This window comes from Neovison vison, chromosome 11 (assembly GCF_020171115.1).
Source record: "Neovison vison isolate M4711 chromosome 11, ASM_NN_V1, whole genome shotgun sequence".
Taxonomy (NCBI): domain Eukaryota; kingdom Metazoa; phylum Chordata; class Mammalia; order Carnivora; family Mustelidae; genus Neogale; species Neogale vison.
The window spans coordinates 152,108,022-152,120,404 of NC_058101.1; the positions used below are offsets into that span (position 1 = coordinate 152,108,022).

Sequence of the window (12,383 nt, forward strand, 5' to 3'; positions counted from 1 at the left end):
ATTTTACTAGGAAATCATATTCTCTTTTAGGTTTTCAAATTCTGGCACGCAGTTGCATTTGTGTGTGTGTGTTATTTTTTTTTATTTTTATTTTTTTTAGTTTTGTCTTGTTTTCTTAGTTATCTCCTATGCTTATGGTTTTCTCTTTTATTCTGAATCTTGTAAGTCTCTTTCCTCACCTTGTTTAACCTATTCACTAGACTGAGTGATTATTTCATCATCGTTCAAAGGAGTACTTTTTAGATTTATTTATGTCCTCTATACTTTTTTTATGTTAGGTTAATTTTAAATATCTCTTAGATTCTTCTTCCTAGTTTATTTTTTTTTTAATTTTAAAAAAGATTTTATTTATTTATTTGATAGAGAGAAAGACATAGGGAAAGAGGGAACACAAGCAGGGGAGTGGGAGAGGAAGAAGCAGGCTTCCTGCCAAGAAGGGAACCCAGTGCGGGGCTCCATCCTAGGGCCCTGGGATCATGACCTGAGCCGAAGGCAGCTGCTTAACGGACTGAATCACCCAGGTTCTCCCTTCCTAGTTTATTTTGCTATATTTCGTTTCTTCTCTTAGTTCTTTTTTACAGAGTGTTTTTCTCCCTTGCCTTTTAAAAAAAAATTAAAATTCTTAGAGCCATAAATTTACTTGTAAATATAAATTTTGCTGGATCACATGGGTTTTAATTATTTTTATTCTATTTTTTGTCATAGCTTACACATAAAGCATAATTTCCCTTTTGATTTCCTATTTGATCCAAATATTATCAAGTGTCATCTCACAGTTTTTACAGAAGGGAATTTTTGTAATTTTTTTTTCTTAATTTTTGAGGTATATATCTCTGAAATAACTTAAAACTTTCATTATGACCATGTTTAGGATCAGTCATGGTGATAAACTTAGGAAAAAATATCTCTTTTTTTGTTAGAGAATTACAAAGTATCTTTTAAAAATCATATTTATTGATAATATAATTAAATTTGTTATTTTCTTCTTTCCAACTATATTTGTCTGTTCTAGAAGGTATGCTGAAATTACTCAGCATATTTGTATTTTTAAAAATAAATTTATTAAAGTTCTAATAAGTTTTACTTTATTGCCTGCTATGTTTGGTATATACAGTTTTTTAACTCTTAACAATTTAATCATAAACTGTGTATTTTATAATTGTATAACATTTTTCTTTATACTGGTAAGTACTTTTGACCTTAAAATTAAACCTTGACTGATACATGTTTCTTTGCAGTAATCTGAAAACAAAATATTCTTTTCCCCCCAAAGATGCTAATTGCTTTCTCTGTTGGCTTCTTGACCTTGAAGAGATGAGACCTTTAGAATACTTTTATTTTCTGCCTCTCTTCCTTTTTCCCCTTATCCTCTTCTTCCTCATGAGATCTTGGAAGTATTTTTACTTCTGCCTACCTTCAACTCACCTGTCTGCAACTCTTTTACTTTGAATAGTTTAGAAATGTATTGAAATGTTTTTATGATACATTCTTTTGTTTCAAGAGTCTTTATCATATAAGTTGTCTCTTCCTAGACATTTGGTTATTATTTAACTGTGTATTATATAATATAAACTGAAAGTTTCATTGATTACAATATTACTCTTCTTTTTCATCTTCCCTGTTACCACATCTCTTTTTCTGGTTTGTTTTTTCTTAGTTAGAGCCCTTTCTCTGTTATGTTTCTTAACTGGGGTGCCTGAGAAAATATACTCTGAATTTTTGCATATTTGCAGGTTTTTTTCATGTATCAAAATGTAAGCTTGGTTGGCACAGGATTCTTTTGTCTCTGTCGTCTGTGAATGTTCCTTAACTCTATTTTTTAAATTTTTTTTTAAAGATTTATTTATTTTAGAGAGAAAGAGCATGCATGCCAGGGGAGACAGCAGTAGTGGGTAAGGGAGAGAATCTCCAGCAGACTCCCCACAGGCACAGAGCCTGAGAGGTGGGGGGCTTGATTTCATGACCTTGAGATCACAACCTGAGCCTAAATCAAGAGTCAGACACTTACCAGACTATACTACCCAGGCACTCCTCTCTTTAAAGTACAAAAAATGAAGAGGCCAATGAGGAGCTGATTCTTTAACCTTTATAGGTTACTTGCTTTTTAGAGCTGGGTGCTTGCTTTTTTTTTTTTTTTTTTTTAAGTTCCGATTTCTTTTATTTTTTTTAGGTCTTTTTTTTTTTTTTTTAAAGATAGTTGACACACAGTATTCATTAGTTTCAGGTGTACAACATAGTGATTCAGCATCTCTAAATGTTACACTGCACTCACAAGGGTAGCTACCATCTCTCTCCACACAATGCTTTTGCAGTATTGCTGACTATATCCCACATGCTATACCATTTATTCCTATGACTTATTTATTCCATAACAGGAAATCTGTATCTCCTACTTTTTTCTTTACCCATTTTGCTCATCCCCCCACCTGGCAACCATCAGTGTATTTTCGTATTTATTAGTCTGATTCTGCTTTTTGTTTGTTTCTTTATTTTTTAGATTTCATTTATGAGTGAAATCGTATGGTGTTTATCTTTCTCAATCTGATTAATGTCTGATCCTCAGGGTCCATCCTTGTGATCCCAGATCCCATTCTTCTTTCTGGCTGAGTAATATTACATTCAAATATATGCTACATCTTTATCCATTCATCTGTCAGTAGACGCTTAGGTTGCTTCCATATTTTGGCTATTGTAAGTAATGCTGCAATAAATATAGGGGTGCATACATATTTTCGGTTTTCTGTTTACACATTCATTGGTAAATACCCAGTAGTGGAATTACTGGATTATAAGGTATTTCTATTTTTAATTTTTTGAGAAACCTCCGTATTGTTTTCCATAATGGCTGCACTATTTTACATTCTCACCAGCAACACCGGAAGGTTTCATTTTCTCCGCATCTTTGTCAATACTTGTTATTTTCTTCTTTTTTTTTTTTTAATGCCCCCCCCACCTTTTTAAGATGTATTTATTTATTTCACAGAGAGAGCACACATGTGTGGGGATGGGGGCTGCAGAGGAAGGGGAAGTCTGATGCAAGGCTTGTTCTCAGGACCCTGAGATCATGACCTGAGTCGAAACCAAGAGATACTTACCTAACTAAGCCACGCAGCCACCTTTGATAATGGCCTTTCTAATGGCTGTGATTTTTAATTTTTATTTAAAACTCATTTAAGTAAGTTTTATATTTATTAAACTCCTTTTTGAAACAATTTTTTAAAAAATCTGTCAATTAAAAAAAAATGTGTCTCCTATGCGGTAAGGCTTTGTGACATTGAGCCCGAGAGTAGAGAATTCATAGCACCACCTTACTTGCTTGCTCTTCTGTCCTTAGAATATTTTAGTTCTGTTGAATATTTAAGTCTTTTTATATCCATAATGTAAATTACATAAACTCAGTGATTTGCAGTTACACAAGTCTGTATCAGTGACTTAATCTCAGTTTCCTCACCTGTAAAATGAAGGTTTTGGTAATTTACTTCCTAGATTGTCTGATTCAGTTGTACCATAGTCCTCACATTTGCAGAATAAAGGTCAGGATTACTATGAAGCATTTATCAATCTTCCACATATTGAGGAAGTCTTCCCTTTCTAGCCCATGTATTTCTCATGCATATATGTAAAAGGCTGGCCACATAGGTCTACTTAATCCCTAAACACACCTCATCCTCTCCTTTAACTGTTCCTTCTCCCTGGAATCTTTTCTTCCACTGATTCTCACCTTCCTTCACACCTTGGTTTGGTGGAAGTCTTATTCTGATCTTCAGATAACAGCTGAGATCTCACTTTAAGAAGTCTTCCCAGTTCTCTGTAGCCCAAATTAATCTCTAAATTGTTACTCTCATAAACCTTGTATTTTCAGGTTTATCACATTATGCATTTTATTATAGAGGTTGTGTGTAATTTTTATTTGACCTTCTTCTATAGTTTAATATGCTCCTACACTACTGGGACCATATCTTACTCTTATTATGAGTTTGCGCCTATATCAGGGCAAGTAGATATTTATATGTTTTAACTGAATTTGAGCAAGAATGAGAAATTTATATTGACCAGTAATCAGTTTTGTGATTTAGTTTTGATATTTTCAGAATCAGCAACACTTTCAGTAGATTTTCCTTGTACTTTATATCTACCTTTTTTTAGGACAGGTATTTCTTAAGTCAGCAAGAAAATTAACTACAACAGGAACTTCATTAAAGCTACAATTTAGGATATGCAAATGTGAAAGGTTTCTAACTTTACCCTGTACATTTCGCATATATCATTAGTCACTGTTAGACACTTTGGTCTTGCTTAATATAATTCAGTGCTGAATGTGTATTTTAATGTGAGAGTTTTGACATCAACATTTTTAACTTTTGTGTAATTTATAATCTTAACTTGGAATTAATGGAAATTGTTGCTTCTATAGATTGTGGTTTGAAACTGCTAATAAGTTCAGTAAGTAATACATGATCTTCAGCTCCTAAGCTGTGAGTAGTAGATTTCATTTTTTTGTTAAAATCTATGTCTGAATTGAAAGGGGTCATAGGGTCTGAATGGTTAATAAAGTAGTAGAATACTAATCAGAAGACAGAAGTACTGGACTCACTCTGTTATTAACTTACACTGTGCTCAGTAATCTAAAGTAACATGGACACTAATCTCCCTTTTAAATTGGTAATAATAGTCCCTGCTTCTTGATAGCCTGTGAAGTGCTTTCATCACCATTAAAAAAAAATGTTTTAAACTTCTTGTAGCTCTTTGAAGTAGTTATTGATCATCCCTATTTTGTAGATGCAGAAATTAGGACTTAGAGAAATTAAGTTACTCAAGATATTAAGAACTAATATACTCGGAACTAGACCCCAGAATTTACCCACAGTTAAGACTTTTAGCTGTAGTCATTTTGTGGTGGGTTTTTTTGCTTATAGGGTGCTGCATAAGTGCACTGTTAACTATTATCAAACAGTTTTCTCAAATGTCTCAGTAATATATACATTCCATCACATTTATATCTTTTTCCCTGGGTGATGTCTGATAACATTAAATATCAGGAGTGTGATTTTATTACTTTTTCCAAGTGAATAATTGTGAAAGCTATCAATATTTTTAAAATCAGGAGTGTGATTTTTATTGCTTTTTCCAAGTGAATAATTGTGAAAGCTATCAATATTTTTTTATTTTTTAAATTTTGCTTCAAGCCAAGATTTCATCTTAAAAGTACAAGGTAATTTTAAAAACATGGTTAGCTGATGTTGACTGTTAATATCTTTTAGTTATATAATTAAAATTTTTAATCAACATTTGATTAATGAATATTTCTGAATTTTTCTGTCTTTATTCTACAGAATGGTTAATAACGCTGATCATCTCTAGGAAGGATATTGATTCACCTCATGTAAAGTATGCTCAGTTCCTTTCCAGTGGTGTAAGTATCCCATCCATTTCTTAATTTTTATCTTCCAAATTGTTTTTAATACAGTGAAGAAATCATTACGATTACAATCCAAAAAATGACAGCAGGGATTCGTAGAGTAGAAAGAATTTTTTAATCACAGTGGAAAGGAACAAATTTTCAAATCTATGAACTTTCTCTTTTACCATTTTTTTTCAACTTTGATGTCTGACATTCAGTTCTAACAAAACTATTAATTATGTCAAACTTCTTATTAATAGGTTAGAAACTTACAACATCGGGGCACCTGGGTGGCTCAGATGGTTAAGCATCTGCTTTCAGCTGAGGTCATGATCCCGGGGTCCTGGGATGGAGCCCAATTGAACCCCAGTCAGGCTCTTCGCTCAGTGGGGAGTCTGCTTCTCTCTCTGCTTACCCATCCCCCTATCCCTGCTCATGCTCACTCTCTTTCTTTCTCAAATGGAATAAATAAAATCTTTAAAGAAAAAAGAAGCTTCTAAAAAAAGAAAGAAAGAAAGAAAGAAAAGAACAAAGAAAAAAGAAGCTTACAGAATAGATGGCTAGCTACTGTTAGATTCCTTGTGACAGGCAGAATATTAGAAGCATGTTACCCTAACCCTGCCTTTGTGTGCAAACTCCTAAGCACCTTGGCCATTTTCCTTTACCTCCTGGAGATAATAATGTAGTTAAGCCTATTAGCTAATGTCATTGGTAGCCTTTCTTTGGAATCAGGCAAAAAATACAAATGGAGTTGGTGGTATTATGTTGAGAGATTTTTGTGCTAGGATATGAACTGTAACCACTAGTTCGTATTAAATAGGCCCCTGAATAAAAGTATTCCGGGAATTTCAGATATTAGAGAAGATAAAGTATCTATTAGCTCATTAAGTGCATCTTTAGAGTCTAATGCAGAGTGCCTTTAGCATAAGTATTTTCTGAAATTTGGTGCTATGTTTCAATTAAATTCCTTCCATTTTGTTTGACAGTTCTATAATCCAGTAAGTAGATGTTAACATAGATTTTCTTTATTATTTGGGTTTTTAGTTAAAGTCTTTTTCTCTCTCAAAAAAAAAATTTTTTTTTTTCCTCTCTCACTGACTAGCGTATATCAGAAAGTCTCTGGAATTAGGCCCAGGTGATGTGAACTGTAGCCTGAGCTTCTACTAAATAGCTATATCCTTGGGAAATGGCAAGGCACTGCATGCTTTGGGCCTTAGTTTCCCTTTTTTTTTTTTTTTTTAATGATGCACTTGCTAATGGCTGTTTTTAATGGCCATTAGAATGTAAGCGTCATGAGGCCAGGAGTTTTTGCTGATCTGTCCCTTTTTGCCAAGTACATGGTCTGACACATAGGGTATATTCAGTAAATGTTAGTTGAGTGAATGACTTTTTCTTTAAATGGTGTCCAGTTTTCTGATTGCACACCTACTTTATATTTCCCTCTATAAACTTGCAAATTTTGACTTGGATTTTTTTTTTTCCTGAACATGTGTAAGGTGGCTACAAGAAGATAATTTCAGTCTTTATCAGTGTTAATTTAAAAATAACTGTTATAAAGTGTGATTGGCACATTGGAATATAATCTCATTTTTCTCAAAGTCTTTTTATTATGAAAAGAACATCTTATATTGTCATTTGTAGTAATAACCCCGATTCTTTTGTTTTAGTCAGTTCTCCTATTGGCTTGAATTACAGAATCATCTTATCATACTGTTGAGCTCAGTCCCCAGTAAATCTTCATTTCTTACTTATTCTCACTTCTTATCATTTTTAAGCTTTAAGACTCCCACTCCTTTGATGGTAATAATAATTGTGAAAGAGGTTAATGTGCTATAAATAGTAAGAAGAGCCTGAGTACATCTTTAGTTGATGAATATTATGATTAACTCTAGAATGCGTTAAATCATCATGCAGTAAATACGAAATATGTGAAGCAAAACTAACTTATGAGTAGGTCATATGTTGCCTAGTCATTCTAGATAAAAAGATAGCAAAGAGAATCAAGCTGAAGAAAATGCTAAACACAATTATTTTAATAAGATCTTAGTAACTATTAATGCTTTACAAGTAAGGTAGTAATGTCATTTTTGCACAAGTAATTTCAAGATTAATTATATGTAAATGCTTTAACCTTCTTTGTTCTATATGTTTGTAAAATTTAGTTAAAGTAAGTGTTCTGGACCAGATGCTGATCTAAGAAGGGTTTAGGTACAAATCCAAGTAGGGATAAAATTGATTATAAAATAGGCTTACTATTATGGTCCGATAGTATGGTCTTTTGGAATATCAGTTTATGAACTGAGCCATAATTCCTGAATTTAATTGTTCTTTTATGCTTTAAACATTGGCTGTGTTACTGCAGTGTCAAAATTCTTCTCACATCATTTTCAATTATTATTGGCCTGAGTCTGCATTCAGATTAGTGATTTAAAGTGAAAGACGTTCTTTATCCTGTGAACAGTTCTTGTGCTATATAAGAAAATTAATTCAGTTTATACATGTTATCTTTTTCTGTTATAAAAGAATTGCTGGTATCATGGACTTAGATGACCTTTGTATGTCATTTACTGCCATAATTTCAGGATTACATGCTTAAACTAGGTAAGTTATGAGAAACAAAGTGTAGAAATGAGAGGCTGTACCTTTGTTTATATGTTAATACACATGGAGATACTATTCTTGATATCCAGAAAACTTCTAATCTTGGCATTTTCTCAGTGAAATATAGTACATTCAACATCATATGCATGATTTGATCCTGGTCATTATGCCATTATCATTCTACTCTGTAGTGATCATACATTCCATCTTAGCAATTGTAGATCTTTTTACATTAGATATATCTTTGTACTAGGGACCTCTCTTGGTGCAAGGCACAAATATCCAATTTAAACAAGTGTAGCATAAGGGGAAATTTATGCTCTTACATAACATAGCAAGAAGGACAGAGATGTGGCAGGGACTCAGGAATTATTAGAACAGAGTATGAACACTGCAGAGCTTTCTCCTTTGTTTGTTTGTTTGTTTTTGCTTCCTCCTTTGTTCTGCATTTCCTACCATGTCTGCTTTATTCTCCTAAAAAGTCCCTTCTTTCACATGGTGAGGAACCTGTCAGACTAATATCTTTCTGCAACTGAGCACGGTTATAGTGACTATCCATTTTCCTCCTGATCTAACCTAAATATTTTAAGGAGGGCAAGGCTTGGCTTCTTTGTGTACCCATCTTTTTGGCCAGAAGGTGGGATATTACTAGTGACATTACCAAGAACATATAGTTGAAAACAGTGAGACACTCTAGGCAGAAAAAATAATACATATGTTCTGTTATCTCCTTTTAGGGCTTTTGAAATAAAAGTGTTTCCCATGGTGAATCTGAAATGACATAAAATGCTAACTTGTTCCAGATACTGTGGAATCATTAGTTTTGATAGTTACAATACAAGCTTAGGATGGTACTTTTCAATAACAGGTTAAATTCATATAAAATTTATTTTAGTTTTATGCTATCAGTGCTGCTCCGTAGGGAAAAAGGTTTAAGGAATTATATACAGGTACTACCTGCTCTGATATAATTGGACAGGAAAATAAATAGGAAAAAAATCAGCTTTGATTTTTTTTGTCCATATGATAGAAACAGTTTATGAAGTCTTATTTAAACTAAGGTTAGTTTATGAAGTATTTCGAAAGCATTAAGACTGAAGTTAGCAAAGGACAGATCTACTTTATTCACAAGGGCAAAGAAAAATGTTTAGAAACCTCAACTTAATAAGTCAGTAAATTCAGGGGTAAATTATTTCAGTTACTAAAGGGATTGGGCAATTACATGTATTTATTTTTTAATTTTTTAAAAGATTTTAAAAATTTATTTATTTGAGACAGTGTGTGTCACAAGCAGGGGGAGGGGCAGAGGGAGAGAGAGAGGGGACAAGCAGACTAACCCCTGAGCAGGGAGCTCACTGTGGGGCTTGATCCCAGAACCCTGGGATCATGACGTGAGGCAAAGCTAGACACTTAAGTGATTGAGCCACCCAGGTACCCCTGTTTTTAAATTTCTAATATTAATTCCAGTATACTTAACATACAGTGCTGTATTGGTTTCATATATACAATATAGTGATTCACCAATTCTATATGCTACTTAGTGCTCATCATGCTGTGTGCTCTTAATCCCCTTCACCTATTTCACCCATCTCTTACCCACCTCCCCTCTCGCAGTTTATTCTCTATAGTCGAGTCTGCTTTTGTTCTTTGTGCATTTGTTTTGTTCCTTAAATTCCACATGAGTGGAAATTATGGTATTTTTCTTTCTCTGACTTTTTTCACTTAGCGTTATACTCTAGTTCCATCGATGTGGTTACAAATGGCAAGATTTCATTATTTTAATCACTAATATTCCTCTCTCTCTCTCTCTGTGTATATATATATATATATATATATATATATACACACACACACACCACATCTTCTTTATCTACTCATCTAACAGTGGATGCTTGGGCTTCTTCCATAATTTGACTATTGTAAATAATGCTGCAGTAAACATAGGGCTACATCTATCTTTTGGAATTAGTGTTTTCATTTTCTTTGGGTAAATACCCAGTAGTGGAATTACTGAATTATAGGGTAGTTCTATTTTTAATTTTTTGAGGAACCTCCATACTATTTTCCGCTGTGGCTGTACCAGTTTGCATTCTCACCAATGGTGCACACAGATTCCTTTTTCTCCACATCCTCACCAATACTTCTTGTTTCTTGTATTTTTGATGTTAGCCATTCTGATAGGTGTGAAGTGACATCTCATTATAGTTTTGATTTGCATTTCCATGGTGATGAGTGATGTGTCTGTTAGCCATCTGTATGTCTTCTTTAGAAAAATGTATGTTCAAGTCCTCTGCCCATGTTTAAATTGGATTATTTGGGGGTTTTGTTATTAAGTTGTGTAAATTATTTATCTGTTTTGGATACTGACCCTTTATAGGGTATATCATTTGCAAGTCTCTTCTCCCATTTAGTAGGTTATCTTTTAGTTTTGTTTCTTTTGCTGTGCAGAAGCTTTTTATTATGATGTAGTCCCAGTTGTTTATTTTTGCTTTTGTTTCCTCTAACTTAGGAGATATATCCAGAAAGATGTTGTTATGGCCAATGTCAGAGACACTACTGTCTGTGCTCTCTTTCATGACTTTTATGGTTTCAGGTCTCACATTTAGGTCCTTAATCCATTTTGAGTTTACTTTTGTGTATGGTATAAGAAAGTGGTCCAGTTTCACTCTTTTGCATGTAAAGTTGTTCAGTTTTCCCAACACCATTTGTTGAAGTGATTTTTTTCCTATTGCATATTCTTGTCTCCTTTGTCAAAGATTAATTAACCACATAATCATGGGTTTATTTCTGGGCTTTTTATTCTGCTCTGTTGATCTCTTGTTTATTTCTGTGCCAGTACTGTACTGTTTTGATTACTGGTGATTTGTAGTGTATCTTGAAGTCTGGGGTTATAATACTTCCAGTTTGGTTCTTTTTCAAGATTGTTTTGGCTATTTGAGTCTTTCATGGTTCCACACAAATTTTAGGATTATTTGCTCTAGTTTTGTGAAAAATGCTGTCACTGTTTTATTAGGGATTGCATTAAATCTGTAGATTGCTTTGGGCAGTAAGGACATTTTAACAGTGTTGGTTCTCACAATCCATGAGCATGTGATATGTTTCCATTTGTTTTTGTCATTTAGCATCTGCTTTTAAAGAGAAGTTCCTAGGATTTGGATTTAGTATATTACTAAGCACTGATAGAGCAGACAAATGGCTAAAGATTGTAACAGAAACTAAAATATTAAGTGTCTCTTATAATCCCCTTGGAAAATGCTCACATAGCTTTTACAACAAACTTTATTTAAGCCTACTATACCTTCTGGAAAATGTACAAGTCAGTAGTCAGTGCTTGGTGGAAGTTCACAATGAATATACCAGTGTAATATAACTAACATAGAACACGGAACATTACCAGCACTGCATAGCATTTTAATAACAGATCATTTATGTTAAGCCAGGTGTATTCTTCTTTTGAAGTGGGTCAGGAGAAAAAAATAAATGAGTTACTCTGGGTGCAGTTTTCTCTTCTCTCCCAACTAGATGACATATTAGGGAGGGGGATATATTAAGCTAACAAGTAGTAAAGTATAATTGTAATGGGCAAAGAATTTAAAGATTTATTTATTAGTTTGAGTTAGAGTACAAGTTCATGTGCTGTGAGAGGGGCAGAGGGAGAGAATCTTCAAGCAGACTCCTTGTTCAACCGGGAGACTGACATGGGACTTAACCCCACAACCCATGAGATCATGACCTGAGCCAAAACCAAGAGTCGGATGTTTAACTGACTGAGCCATCCAGGTGCCCCATAGCCAAAACATTTAGAATAGCTAATGACTGGAAACAGTCCATGTGTCTAAAGTAGGATGAATAAACAAATATGTAGTATATTCCTATAATGAAGTAGTACTCAGTAATAAAATGGAACAAACTACAAATACACACAACATCGGACGTGAATCTCAAAAACTTTATACTGAGTGAAAAGAGTACATAGGAATTCCCTTTATATAAATTTTTAGAACAGGGAAGACTAATCTGTGGTGGGAAAAATCTGAGCAGGGCTCCTTGTGAGAGAAGGGGCCAAGGATTAACTGGGAACAGGACACTTCTTGGGATGGAAGTAATATTCTGTATCTTCACAGGCATTTTCACAAGTTATATATATATTTCTTTTTTACAGCATGTACTTCTCAAAACTCACAGAATGGTAAACATAAGATTTGTGTATTTTCTTTTATGTAAATTTTACCTCAAAAGAAAAAACCTACAAATACTGAGTTCTAGTTAATAAAATGCATGTGGAAGTGTTTAGGAGGGAGTATACAGATGTCTGTACCTGATTTTAAAATGCATAAAAATAAGATGAATATAGGTATGGATACATAAGGGAAGGGGTAGT

General features: G+C 33.6%; 1 protein-coding gene across 8 annotated transcripts in view; it reads left to right on the forward strand.

Annotated features, from left to right (window-relative positions):
• The window catches only part of HMBOX1 (homeobox containing 1), a 196,153-nt gene that overhangs the window by 69,188 nt on the left and 114,582 nt on the right, over window positions 1-12,383 (forward strand). For all 8 annotated transcript variants that reach the window (XM_044225031.1, XM_044225029.1, XM_044225033.1 and 5 more), the window contains exon 2: window positions 5,334-5,413. In XM_044225031.1, the coding sequence (XP_044080966.1) occupies window positions 5,391-5,413 (23 nt within the window). In that variant the 5' untranslated portion in view covers window positions 5,334-5,390. The remainder of the gene's footprint in view (window positions 1-5,333; window positions 5,414-12,383) is intronic.